This window comes from Callospermophilus lateralis, chromosome 17 (assembly GCF_048772815.1).
Source record: "Callospermophilus lateralis isolate mCalLat2 chromosome 17, mCalLat2.hap1, whole genome shotgun sequence".
Classification (NCBI taxonomy): Eukaryota; Metazoa; Chordata; class Mammalia; order Rodentia; family Sciuridae; genus Callospermophilus; species Callospermophilus lateralis.
In genome coordinates, this window is record NC_135321.1 from 30,072,251 (window position 1) to 30,087,412 (window position 15,162).

At 32.6% G+C, this 15,162-nt stretch overlaps 1 protein-coding gene across 1 annotated transcript in view; it reads right to left on the reverse strand.

Annotated features, from left to right (window-relative positions):
• The window catches only part of Pik3c3 (phosphatidylinositol 3-kinase catalytic subunit type 3), a 119,140-nt gene that overhangs the window by 62,221 nt on the left and 41,757 nt on the right, over positions 1–15,162 (reverse strand). The window contains exons 10-12 of the mRNA XM_076836632.2: positions 10,853–11,038; positions 5,461–5,615; positions 3,768–3,858 (exon numbers count right to left, since the gene is read on the reverse strand). Of these exons, the coding sequence (XP_076692747.1) occupies positions 3,768–3,858; positions 5,461–5,615; positions 10,853–11,038 (432 nt within the window). The remainder of the gene's footprint in view (positions 1–3,767; positions 3,859–5,460; positions 5,616–10,852; positions 11,039–15,162) is intronic.

A 15,162-nucleotide genomic window follows, 5' to 3' on the forward strand; every position in this document is an offset into this window, starting at 1 on the left:
GTGGTACTTAATAGCTAGAGAAATCAGAGGTTGTTGTCACAGGGGGATGTGTCAATGCTTTCAGTTGTGGGAGGTAAGAATTGTATCTCCAATTTTAGAGTCTGAATGTGCCCCCCCAAAAAAAAATTTCAATAAGGAAAATCCTCAAGCAGAAAGCTATAATCAAAGGTGAATGCATGAATGAGTTCAAAAGACAGAATGCAGGCTTCAAGATTATCTTTTGACTATGTTACAAGGATGTTACATTTTTATATAATGATGTATATATTTAAATAGAAAACATGTTTCATTTGACACTATGCTTTTTCTATAAAATTATTCAAAGAGAATAAATAGGGAAGAATTAAATTTTTAACAACTATGAAGCATTTTACATATGTGATGCAACTTTTTAAACTCAATTTGGATAACCAATGCTTTAAAAATTTTAAACAATTTAAATAAAAAATACTTTAGGAAAACAAAATCATCTCATGTTGCAAGTGACAGATAGCAGAAGGAATGGTGCATAAGAACCTAAGTATCCTTTGAAGTAAATATTGTTAAATATTAATTGAGTATATACAATAATAATAACAACAATATTACTTAATTTAGAGATTAAAAATAAAACTAAATAATCATTGGGAATAAAAGGACATACAAGTAGAGACATACTGTTCTGGAGAAGAGGAATACTGATCATGCTAAACTAAAAATTAAAAACACAAGTAAAATATCCAGTATAACCAATAAAATAATTGATATCAACAATATGATCTACAAACTCTGGTTGAGGTAGAGGATGGTAAGAGAGATTTAGCCCAAGACTGTCAAGAAAAAAAATTTTATATGAGACAGAATAGAAAGTTCTACCTAATTGATTAAATGCATGAAAATAGAGCAATAATCACAAAAAAAAAAAATAGGATAAAAGATCCAGTTAAAAAGAGAATGCTAGGTGGACAAGGTGGCACATGCCTGTAATTCCAGCAATTCAGAGGCTGAGGGTCTTAAGTTCAAAGCCAGCCTCCACAACTTAGTGAGGCCCTAAGCAAGGTCCTGTCTCAAAATAAAAAATCAAAAGGGTTGGGGATATGACTCAGTGGCTAATCATCCCTGGGTTCACTCGCTGGTATTTTTGTTTGTTTGTTTGTTTGTTTGCTTTTTTTAAGTTAAAACTGAATTTAAAAAGCAATATTTAGCCATAGGATGTTTTTAAGATATGTTTAAAATATAAGGTCAAGCTGAGTGTGGTGGGACACACCTATAATCCCAGCAGCTCAAAGACTGAGGAAGGAGGATCATAAGTTCAAAGCCAGCCCCAGCAAATGAGCAAGGCCCTAAGCAACTTAGCAAGATCCTGTCTCTAAATAATAATATAAAAAAGAACTGGGGATAAGACTTGGTGGTTAAGCACTGCTGGATTCAATTCCCATTACCAAATAAATAAATTAAACATAAGGTCACAAAAATATTTAAAATATCAAAAAATTGATCACAGAATACTAATCATGACAACACTCTTTTAACATTACATAAAACAGATTTTAGGGAGGGGGAGCATTACATAGAAGATTACTAAATAGTGACAGAAGTTTTGAATTACTTGAATGCACTTAGTAAACCTTTAAAATATTTAAAGCAAACACAGAAAAAGTGATAATTCTATTATTCAGCGGAATTTTTTTTCCCTAGTGTTTTCATAGATAGAGAGAAAAAACTTTAGGAAAAGATACAAGATTTCAATAACACGGCAAATTTACTCTGTGGCTTATGTACAATGCTGCATCCAACAGATGAGAGACACACCTTCTTTTCAAATAAAAATTATTTGAATTTATGAAATATGACCATCCTTAAGCAATGAGAACTGAGTCATCATTTTTAAAATATCTTTTTTTGAGTTATCTTTTTTAAAATATGTGGCCAGATTTACAAAATGGTCTTCTAAACCTCCATGAGAAAAACAGAAGAACACGAGACTATGCCAAAGTGTCAGGGAGGAGAAAAGATGGTTGGTATCTCAAGTTGTTTAATTACAATTTCAAGGTGACAATTGCTTATACAATGCTATTACTTTACTGGGATAGAGAAAAGGGAGGGAAATATCTATCAAAATAATTCCTATTGCTCTGTGATATACAGCTTGGATTACCTGAACTATCAGTCAAGAAAAGGTTAAAGTGAATTGTTCATTGAGCAACAACATATAGGTTCATCATTCAAAAGAGTCATACACAAATACATGAACACTTTTTAAAATTTTTAATCTAAAAGTTTTGAATGAAAGGTAGTATAATAAATGATATTCTGAACATAGCTTTTAAAATTCAATCACTTCATTGCACTTCCAATGTTAACCATACTGGTTCATACCTCTAACCTGTCTCTTCTGAATTATTTCAATAGCTTCCAAGAAAAACTCATTTGGTACAATGGCTTACAGGCCATACAAAACTGATCATCTAGTTCTCTCTCAGAACGAGTCTTCTGTCTTGATCACCTAACCTCATTCCCCAAACAAGCTGGCCTCTGTTGGTACTCAAACATTTAAGGACTGGTCATAAGGCATCTTTACTTGCCGTGACCTCTTTTTAAAATGTCCTTCCCTAAAATCCATGTCATTGTTCCCTCCTGTGCTTATTTTCCACAGATGTTACTCCTTCGGGGAAGCCTTTCCTGAGAAATCTTTGTGAAACTACAATCACCTTATACTACCAACATTCCTTATCATCCTCTGATTTATTTTCTCCTTTAAAAATAGGCACTTTTTCTTCTACATGAATATATTATTGATTATTCTGCACAGTAACATTAGAGTATAAGCTCCATGGCAACAAAGATGGTAACTGTTATGTTTCTGCTTCATTAATATTAGCACTTAGAACAGTTTCTGGTTCATAAAAAAGAACCAAAATTATGTGTGAATGACTAAAGAATTGAATCAATTTCTTAGCTTTCAAAGAGCAAAAGAGCCCTTTGCAGAAAGGTTTCTTAAAGAGATTACCTAAAGAGTCTATGATCTTTTTGACTTAAAGTTTTTTTTATAGTTAAATACGGTCTGTTATGTTTGTACGTAACATTCAAATCTCTCTCACTAATTAATAGTTAAAACAAATGATTTATTAAATCATCAGCTTTTAAAATCTGACTGAAAGCTATATATATATGTGTATACACACACACGTATTAAGAAACAAACTGAACTTTCTAATATTTAGATTGTTAAATATTAATGCAGTATTCGTTTTCAACTTCTGGAGTATAAATGCTTCTTAAAAGTTATGGGGACAAATTTAACAATATGTTCTAGATCAGCTTTTAGAATGCACTTCCAAATAAACCTTTCAGAGTAGTACTAGCCTAAGAAAGAGAACTGTTTTACATCAAAAATGAGTCCACCTACCTGTAGAATTAAAAGCAGACACTCAGTATAGTATCCCTAGTGCCAAAGTTGTACATTTCTACAATGTAATCACACTGACAATTGCAATCCTGTTCATAAATGCATTAACCATAAATATTCGGTTTCCCTAATAAAATATTTAAGCCTAGTTTTTTTTCACATTGCATATGAATCCATTTATATGCCCAAAGCACCAGTAAAATGAATTGAATATTATCCAGCACATTAAACTGAGGGGAAAAGTCATAAACATGTATCATAAGTTATTTAACAAAGTTATAATACTTAGATTAAACAAAATAAAGGTTTTGAAGACCAACGTAAGATGTTTATTTGGTAGGATCTCTCCTATAGCAAGCTTGAAAAGCTTTGTACTCACCTCCAGATTTTCACCATCCGAAACTTCTTTTGTTTTAGATGCAGGAGGAGGGGAAGACACTGGAGGAAGAGGGCTGGTTATAATTTGTGAGCTGAAAAAGTATTAGGAGAGATCACTGAAACATACTCTAAGATAAAACACTTTTTTTTTTTTAAAGAATTCACTTTGATTGTGCCTGGTTAATGCATCACTTCCTAAAGTTTTCTTTTGTGCAACGCTAGAATCACATTATATTCCAGGGGAAAAAACCTCCAAGGTCAAAGATTATGGGTAACAGTATCTTGGAGATTTATGTGCAAGTCTGCATGTTTGCAGAGGTTTTCGTAAATACTACAGGGTTATATTTTGCTTTGTTTGACTTGGTTGTATTTTTGTTTAAGACTATTTAACATTAAACCTGCCTTCTCCAATCATATTTGACCACAAGATCATCCCCACCACTTTGATCTTCTTAAAAATCACATAGAATAAGTGCCTAGCCAACCACAATTTGGGAAATATTGGTTTACAGTTTGCATCCTCTCATAAAATCTTGAAAAGACCTTTGCTAGTTTGTCTTTCATGGTGGCACAAGTAAAGATCAAGTAAGTAAGAATGACTTGAGACTGAAGGGCTCCAATCTACAGTGGGAGTAAACATAGGGGTTTCTTCTCTTAAAACTACAGAAATATTTAGCAGTAATGGGAAAGAGAATTAGTGTTTTCCTGTTTTCTTTGTACATACACAGAAGATAGAGCATAGCAGTATCAAATACATGAAGAAAAATTCAGATTTCCAATCTTGGGACAATAAAATAAATTAAATGACTGAACTGATTCAGGAAATCTGAATTCTAAATCTAGTTTGTTCATTAGTTTCCTCACCTTTACATTTTATATCATTTCTACCTCACTTTTTTTATTTCAACAGAATATCCCATTTATTTCACATTTTTAAAATTTTATAAAAAAGAAGTGGCAAAACAGAAGAATTTGGGAGTCAATGACAATTTGTAAGACATAAGCCTGAGCAATTTACTTAACATTATATCCTTCATCTCTAAATTAAGGATATAAATATCAACCTCAGAGACTGTCATAATAAGGTGACACTGGGTCAGGTACAGAGTTGACACTTGGCACTGGGTCAGGTACACAGATGGGACTTTTTAGTTGTAACCATTTTTAATAGCTGACTTTCAGTCCAAATAACATGTTGTTTAATATACCAAAAAAGATGAAGACAACTAATTAAAAAATACATTGCATTAAACTACTTGAGCCAACTAACCTGCTCAAATGAACATATTTTAACAAGAATCGTAATAGTCGCTGACACTTACTGAACACTATACACTAGACCATCTTTTAAATGCTTTATGTCTTAATTCATTTAATCTTCACACAACCTTTTATGATCAATTACTAATGCTATACTAAATTTTATTATGAAAAGTGGGGCCACAAAAAAATGTAACTTAAACAAGTTTGCTAAATGGCAGAATTGAGATTTTAACTAAGGTATTCCGACTTAATAGCTTGCAAAAATCTGCTCTATAAAACAGTAATTTGTGCTCAATGAGTGTATATGCTATAATCAACAAAAGCAATAGAGTTTGGGTTTGGTATATCTGGGAAAAAAGTAAAGAAGGCAACAATTTGACCAGGGAGAAAATGATCAAATTTTAAAGCACATCCTCCATGAATATCCATACCTATCTATTTCTGCAGAATTTATTCCAGAATTCGACAAATTCTCTGATACTGAGCCCTGACTATCCTTTTTGGTAGGTTCCAATCCATTCTTTATGTCATCAAAATTTTCATATTTGAGAGCTTGAACCAGCTGCAGTAAGTACATCAACAAATCCTGAAAAATAAACCAAAAAAAAAGAGAACTAATATTAGATAAAAAATAATTAGAGACACAATTTATTCCTAAATGTCAAGCTAAGATTTTACTTAGATCTACTATTTTTCAGCTGTGTCACCTTTGGTATGTTACTAGGATAATTAACCTCTTGGTGCCTCACTGCATTCTTAGCTATAAAATGAACATAATAAAAATAGGAGAAAGAGTCATGAGCATTAAATCAGTTAACAAAAGAAAGCTACAGAAGAGGATTAGCCACACAGTAAGTAGCATCAGAAAAGCATAAAATAAAACAAAACTGTAGATGGTTTATGTGAACTAAGAAATTTAAAGAAAGATTCTTTTTCCTAGCAGATTAGATAAATGCAACGTTAAAAATTAATACAGGGCTGGAGATGTGGCTCAAGTGGTAACGTGCTCGCCTAACATGCGTGAGGTGCTGGGTTTGATCCTTAGCACCACATAAAAATAAAGATGTTGTGTCCACAGAAACTGAAAAATAAATATTAAAAAAAATTCTCTTTTTAAAAATAAATAAATAAATAAATATTACTACATAAGCAACTTCAAATTTTCAAATTTTCCAAGAATTTGTTTCATAATCTTTTCTCATTAATATTAAAATAAAATGAACTGATGTCATTAGTTAAATATAAAGCCTACTTTCTTGTTACATAATCACATCTTGAAAAATATAAAATTCTTCCGAGTATGAAGGACAATTTTTTTTAATTTTTTGCTTTGATTTTACTCAACTCAGTGGGACCCTTTTTCTAATAAAATATAATAAAGGGCTGGGTGGTGGTTTAGCACTCCTGAGTTCAATCCCTGGTACCACTACCAACAACAACAAAAACAAAAAATTAAAAAAATAATAATAATAATTTAATGAGCAAGTGACATCTGAGATCAACACTGATAGAAGTTTAAAATTTTCATAGTTTGAAGCTTATATTCCAAGTATATAGAGCAATATAAACAAAAGCAAGGAGATTGAAAAGTATAGGAAAAACAGAAAATATTTCATTTTCAAAAGAGCATGGGTATGTAGCTGTTATAAAGGCAAAATTAGAACCCATGTCACTAACTGAAAATGCCTATATGAAGAGTTACTCTATATTCAATAAGGAATGGGAAGACAGTGAGTGATTTTGATGTGAAGCTTTGTATTCACACTCTGAAGTACTAGAATTAACTTGTTCTTTAGAAAAATGGTGATCTCTGCCTTGATAAAATGTTATGACTCCTGGGAAATTTTTATTGAATTGCCTGAGATGGAAACCTAATTTTCGTTTTTTTTTTTTTTTTTTTTTAATTTTTTGCTTTGATTTTACTCAGATCAAATTGCTTAGGGCCTCGATAAGTTGCTGAGACTGGCTTTGAACTCAGGATCCTCCCACCTCAGCCTCTGGAGTGTTGGGATTATAGGCATGCACTACCTTACCAGGCTACTTCCTCATTAAATTCTAATGCAGAACTTCACTATGAACGAAACAACAGTAAGAGGACTTATTAAAAGTAGAATTGAATATTATCAAATTAAATTTAAAAAGGTGTTAAAAATTTATTTTACAAGTATATGCTTCATAAAACTTTAGGAAATTTAAAAAAAGAAAAAACCTTTTAGGAAATAGACTATCTAACAATTTAAAGGTCAGAGACCATATGAACAAGTGCAAAAGAATGATAATAAAGCCATTTTTTATTTAAACATACTCATAAGCACAGACAAAAAGAAATTTTCTCAACATAAATAAGAGTATTTGACTAAAACCAGTAAGAAATACACATTAGAGAGTAAAATATTAAAGTATTCCCATAAAATGACCAACAGCTATCATTTTTATAATTCATTATTCACTATCACTATTTTTATTCATCATTATTATTAGCACATTTGATGCAATGAAAGAAAACTAACATATTTTTGAAAAAAGGATATTTTTTGGATAGCATGGTTCTACATCTAAGAAATATGAGAACCCCACCTGGTCTTTTAGAATCATTAAGAGAAATGGATTAAGTGACTAAAATAAAACAAACATTATATCACATATGTAATTGAAGAGAAGCAAAATAAAAGATTAAAAAGGGATGAGGCCATTTATAACTGTAAATGATTCCTGATGTGAATGAATAAAAAAATCTTATGTAGCTAAAAAAGAGAATTTGATATCATTAAGATAAAATATTTTTCTAATTCAACTCAAGACTCTGGTAAAATGGTATAAGAAAATGACAAAACCATTCTAAAATTCATGGAAAGCAATATCCAAAAACTATAAAGAAAATTTTTAAAAAGTAAGAGAAGGAAAGAATATCTAATCATACATTTAAAGTACTACAAAGCTGGTGTAGTTTTAAAAGTACGATACAGGCACAAAAATAGAAGACTTATAGAGGGTTATCAGCAAGATGGTAAAATTGTATCTTTTGACCCAATACTTCCAATGCAAACAATTCATACATACACACACACTTACATTATAAGACTGAAAATAACTGCCTGCCTACCTACATGAAGAAGCTCAATGTTTAAATTAAAATTATAAAATAAACTCATAGTGCAATATTATGCTATTGTTCAAAAAGTAAATAAGGTAGATCTACAGGTTTCAGAATTCATCAAATATAGCACCTCAGCATTCAAATATTTCAACTGAATATTTGAGTCAAATCCATATATTTTGAGAAAAAGCAGGGGCAGAAATGACTTTTTGGCGTTCTTCTGAACTGTCCCTAAGACCCTAACGTGAAAAGAGCCCTTCCTACACCTGGAGGCACATTTATCTTAAGACAAAGGGACACGGAGAGCTCTCTCAATAAACATGCTCTTCTTTCTCCATTTACTACTCTTGGTTTTTCTTCCTTTTGTTCTATAACATTTTCTGTGACTTTCCCCCTTTCATTAAACCTACTATAAAAATGCTCAGGTTTTATCGTTTTCTCAGGTTTTTATTTAATTACGAAGGTTCCCGTGTCATATTAACCTTGTTTAATAAATTTGCAGATTTATCTTGTTAATTTTCTTTGGCTAGATCTCTAGCCAAAAATCTAGGAGGAAAAATGTTTTGTTTTGTTTTTTTATTCCCTACAATAGTTGTCTATAAAATCCAGAACACAATATATTTTTTAAGAGATTAAACATCCTTCACCATTTCATAGATAATTGTTTACAGATGCTTCCACACTTTATAGGTGGGAATTATATATAATAAGAAAACATCCAAGATAAACTTTCCATTTAATAATAAAGTTTTTAATAGTATAATTCTATTTATATTATCTTTAAGTGACAGTGCAGATAATACACACGCATATTATTATAATTAATAAGAATATATTAGAAGCTACATAGGACACTGTTATATCAAAGAAATATATTTGGTCTACATCTCTGGTTCCTAGTCAGATCCCCTAAAACTAATAATTCCTAACTGATAAAGAGTCACACAGGTGAAAGGAGACTATCAGGCCCCTTTCAACCACACCTGAGTTAATTTTAATAAGGGAACTTTTGGAAAGTCACTGCAGATGGTAGCAGCCTGCCAGACAAAGTGGCCATGTGATTGGAAGGTTGAAACCTCTAGGATATGTGGAAAATGATTTAATGACTTAATCACCAATGGCCAGTGATTTCATCAATTATACCTTATAATGATGGATCCATAAAAATTAAAAATAACAGGATTTAAAAAGCTTCCAGATTGGTGAACAAGAATGTGTCTAGATAGCAGGAGGATGGGGTATCCCAACCACTTGGGAACTAAAGTTCCTGTGCTCAGGTCTTCCCACAATGTCTGGTCATTTGTATCCTTCATCTGTCTGCTCATTTGTATCCTTTGAAGCATCCTTAGTAATAAATAAGCAAAAGGAAGTAATGTTTCCCTGAGTTTTACAAGTCAGGATAATAAAATATTCAACCCAAGAGAAATTCCCAAGAACCCCTAATTTGTAGTCAACTGGTCAGAAGTAAGAGGGTATCACAAAATAAGTGGCTCTATAGATGACAACTGGTAAAGAAGGATGAATTATATGGGAGGGTTCACTATATTATTTATTTTATTGTTTGAAATTTACTTTAATTAAATACCTACATAGAATTAGACATTAATAATAGTTAATTTGCTTCTTGAAATTCAGAAGCCATTACTAATTCAAAATTATTTCACTATTTTTGTTTTTCTAGAGATCACTGACAATAGTTGTTCCATGTGATCAGCATTCACACACACACACACATTTTTTTTTCTTTTTCACATATTATTTTTTCTTCAGAGGAGTTATTTCATGCCCCATAAGCCTTATCATAAATTATTAGGTTACGTTTCAGGGTGCATTCACCCTATAAAAAGAAAATCTGATGGACTAGTTTACTTCACTAGAAACTGCAAACACTCAGGCGGGGCACGGTGGCACACACTTGTAATCCCAGCATCTCAGGAGGCTAAGACAAGGATCCTGAGTTCAAAGTCAGCCTCAGCAACAGCGAGGCGCTAAGCAATTCAGTGAGACCCTGCCTCTAATAAAAATACAAAATAGGGCTAGGGATGTGGCCCAGTGGGTAAGTGCCCCTAAATTCAATCCCCAGTACCAACAATAAATAAATAAATAAACAAACTAGAAATTGGGAATTCCTAACACTCAAACTCCAGCAATGCTCTGTTTAACTAGTGTTTCTCCCTTCCTAATGGCCTCACATGTGTATAAATATTCACATGTACACATAACTGTAAGTAGCTTAAAGTTTAAAGGAGGAGTTGAAGGAGAGTTAAGATGACCATGCATCTTTATGCTTTAAAGGCCCCAAAGCTTTTCAAGGCCACAATTAAATGTGGCTTGTTGTATACTAACTGATAGAGGGGATCTGAATTATTCCCTAGCCGGTGCTACATTAAACCATTTTTCATTAGAATTCCTTTTTCCAGACAGAGCAATACAAGCTCTGCTGCCAGGTAGGTGCCTTGGGAGAGATTGTCCTATCACGTAACAGATCAGGAAGTAAATTTTCATTTCACAGAGGAGTCCTTGGAGGAATATTTTAATTTTACTTCTGAAAATACACCCAGTATATCCTCTACCCTTCTAAAAAATCTCTGTGCATGTGCTCACAAGTGCTTACACGGTGCCCCACCCCCACACACATATACATATATACACACATATATAGTCTATACTTAGGCTCTAGTTGAAAATGTACCTAGTCAAGACAGAAGTAATGAATAATAACACACCTCATCATCAGCCTGTCGGAGACGGGCCACAGCATAACGCCTCACTGTTGGATTGGTGTAATGAGAAGACAACAGTTCCAAGGAATCTTCTACATCCATTGGCTTCCATTTTCCCAGAAGTTCCAAAGCCTGTTTGGCCTCCTGAGGTAGATCCCAATTAACACATTTCAAGAATTTTGTCAAAGCCTAAAATCAGAAAAGATTTTAAAATTAGAAATAACATCCTATTGCGTGGGTTAAGAAAAATCAAGGGTTATTAGGCAGTATCAACAGTGTGTCACAAAATACAGCAAACAAGCAAGGTAGACACTCCCACCACTAGTCTCACTCTCAATCATCTCCCTTGGATATGATCACTGGCTTTCCTACATTCCCACCCATAGGGACTGAAACAAGAATAAATGTCTCTCTGAGAAGTAACTACTTGAAAAAAAACGACATGCAATTCAACAAAATCTCAAAAAAAAAAAAAAAAAAAAAGCATCAAAATGGATAAGTACAAATACAGCAAGAGATAGTCTGATTCAACAGACTGCAGCATCTTTTTGGAAGCTTACTTCTCTAGATAGGCAGCACTGAAGTTTTCACAAGACTGTCAGCTAAGGAGGTAGCACTCATGGTTGCATAAATACTGTCTGCTCTTTTAGAAAAAGGGTATACTTGTTTTCTACTTATAGCCAAGTCTCCTTTCTGGTGATGCTCTCCTGGAAGAACACCAAGTGTTTTCTTCATATTTTTCTTCCACTACAAATTTATTTGTGAATTATCTCTTAAGCAAAAATAACTTTAAAATTTTAAATTTCTGCTCTGCCTAAATAAAATCATTTTATTAGTTAGGTTTTCAAAAATATCCACATGGACAACAAAATACAATTTAGTATGACATAAAATGAATCTTCATGACCATCCCTATACTTATTCTTGATTTCACTAAATTAAAAATTTTAAAAAGACACTAAGGAGATTATCTTGTCCGTTCTTTAAATTATATGTAACTTTGGCAAAGATAAAAGGTGCACCCATCACCTCAAAATGTGAATGAGCTAGACCTAGAATTCAGAATCAGCTCCAAGTTTCTCCCACCAGATGGTACCTACCATTCTCTAATTAACCAAGCCCTGACCCTAGGAGCCATTCCATCACTTACACTGATTTTATACATCTATTACTATTTCCTGTCAATTAATCCTAGCAATATTTCCTGAATTTCCACTCAGTCTGATTCTCATTATATCATACACCCAGAGTATGACAAACCATCAAAGAGCCTCAATACCAGTTTATGTCACACAAACAGTTAGACACTTAAAGCTATAAGTGCCAGGTGCAATGGTGCATACCTGTAATCCAGTGGCTCAGGAGGCTGAGGCAGGACGATAAGGAGTTCAAAGTCAGCCTCAGCAACTTAGAAAGGCCCTAAGAAACTTAGCCAGAACCCTGTCTCTACATAAAATATAAAAAAGGGATGGAATGTGGCTCAGTGGTTAAATGCCCCTGAGTTCAATCCCTGGTACAAAAAAATAAAGGAAAAAAAAAGCCATAAGTGATCCTAGCGGAAACTACTGTCAGCAGAAATTTAACCTATGACATCTATGCCAAAAAGAAATTCAACATTTATTTACTTAATTCTAGTGAATACATTTCAAAGTACAAAGTAGCCATTACATTTAAAGACAGCTAAAGCTTTTTGTTTGCTTTTACAATAATGGACCAAAAGACCCCCCAAAAATGTTTTTATATAATTTCTTCCCATTGTTTCTGTTCATTCTCTGGAGATAATGAGAATAAACTTAATTCCACACATATGGACAGCCCTTCTACTGTCTGAAGATGAATGCCACACTGATGATGAAGACACTCTAGTTTGTAAGTAAGTAAATTAAGTAAATAAATACATAAATAGATGAAAAAAAAAAACTCTTAGCTGTTTCTTAAAATACTCCACTGATACCCCCCACCACAATCCAAGTCTCTATTGACTAAACTCTCATTACTCTTCTACGCATCAGTCAAGTTAACCCATCTTATGATAATTTTCCCTGTCTACAATTTTTTCTTAAGTTATTTTCTAAAACAGTGTTATCACCTTTAAGGTCAGCTTGTACTTAGCTTTTCCAGAAAGTTTTCAGCAACTTTCAGTTTTTCCTTTAGTCTCTGGCTCAGATTTATGATTACAATTTAAATGATGTTTTTGTAACTGCCAAAAGTTTTTGTAAACTTTCTTATCTCTACAACTAGAGTCAGCATTCTCCGAGGACAGCTGTCCATTTCCTCTGTACCTCCTGTAAGCAATTCAGAATAACGCACCCTCTCAATAGGAAATACAGATTACCATCCCAACTAATTCCATGCATTTATTTTTCACTTTGAAAATGTATTTATAGACTGAATGTGGAAACAAAGCAATACTTCTTAAAGTAACTACAGTGAAAGCTTTTCCATTGCGTAGTACATCAACAGTCTTAATAGGAATGAGTAGGTAGGTATTTATCTTACAACATGCGAATGAACTTGATTCAACAACTAAAACAATCTAATTCCTAGATTTTTTCCAGTTTATATATTTATTAATAAGATTTAGTGCACACTGCTGCCAAGGAATTAACCACACTGTACAAAAAAAAAAAATCACAACTTTATAATGATAACTGTTACAAACAATAAACCAAGAGGTAAGAAAATGAAGAAGGGAACAAGAAAAAGAAAAATAAGAAAGAATAATAATTTGAAGACAAGAATAATGATGAAAATTTATCCTAGGCCTGCTCTTTTAAAAATGCTTTAAATTCATCTATGTAAAGATATAGGATTTAAATGCAATTTTATTTGAGCCTGGGTGTCTGGGTTCAAATCCTAATTCCTGAATATGTCAGTATATTAGCTGAATCACATAATTTAACTTTTAAGGAACCTATCTCATTAGGTTATGATGAAGATTAAATAAGTTAATGAAAGTAAAACATTTAGAACAGTGGCTTCCATATAATAAATACTTTGAAAAATGTTCATCATTTTATTTTAACTTATTGTTATTCTATTTTGTATGTTAAGTCTAGTATCAAATGTTCATTTTACTGCATTTATTATAATATTTCATATTAATAATTCTGATAATCTCTCCTCTGGATCTTAGAATTACCTATCATCTCCTACTACCAGAATCACAATTACACCAATGCCAAAAATACTATATTTACCATATATATATTTTTAGGTTTAACTGCTACCCAACTCAATTATTAGAAGTTTCTACTTTGTTCTTCTTCCAATACTTCCAATTCAAAATATTCAAAACTGAAAACATATCCTCATCTGTCTTTCCACATACCCTATTTCCTTATTTCTGATACTTGGGCCTAACCTCTGCAACTTGTCTCCAAGTCAACTTAGTTGTAAATTTTCCTCCCACTCCCTTGCCCTTCACCATTGCTCTACAAATCAGTACATAAGCCTCTTAATTCTTTCTTTCTTTCTTTCTTTTTTAATGGTGCTGAGGATTGAACCCAGGGCCTTGTGCATGCAAGGCAAGCACTCTACCAACTGAGCTATATCCCCAGCCCTAATTATGTCTTTTTAATAACTTGTCGGCTTCACTCCAAAGTGCTTAAATTCATCTCCCTAAAATATCACTTAAGACATTAGTAGTTTCCTGTTGGCTATAAAATCCAATTCCCAAGGGCTAAACTCAAGAACCAAAATAATCTGGTGCCTTCTTTAAATAACCTTTCATACTAACTATTGTTTTCTGAACAGACTGCCTTACTCATTGTTAGCTTCTCCATGAAAAATTGATCACCAAGTAAATAATGTCATCAGAGTATGCTCAAATTTAAGTACAATCTTTCCTCACACCATACCATAACAATCCTGCTACATTTAATATTTCCATTACAACAATCACCTTCATTTTTACTAAAAGAGTCACCCTTAATTACTATCGCCATACTTCTCCATATTAATGTGAAAACATCCTTTGCCTAAAACAAATTTCATTTATATAATATGTGGACATAATACCTAGAGCCTTGTACAATGCTAGGCAAAAAGTGAATAAATGCTTGTTGAACTTCAGCTATGGTTCTGCATCAAATTCTTATTAATAGACACAGATATGATTACTGTCCTATAGTCACTGTCTCAGAAGAAGCCTGCTAAGAACAAGCAAGTGCATCACCATTATCTTCACTATATGTGACTCTTCCTATAGCTTCTTCTCCAAGGCATAATCAAGATCATGAAGTTAATATAACAATTATTTTCAACCAACACTTTTTAAAGAAAAGCTACTATGAAAGATAGCTTTAAAAAAA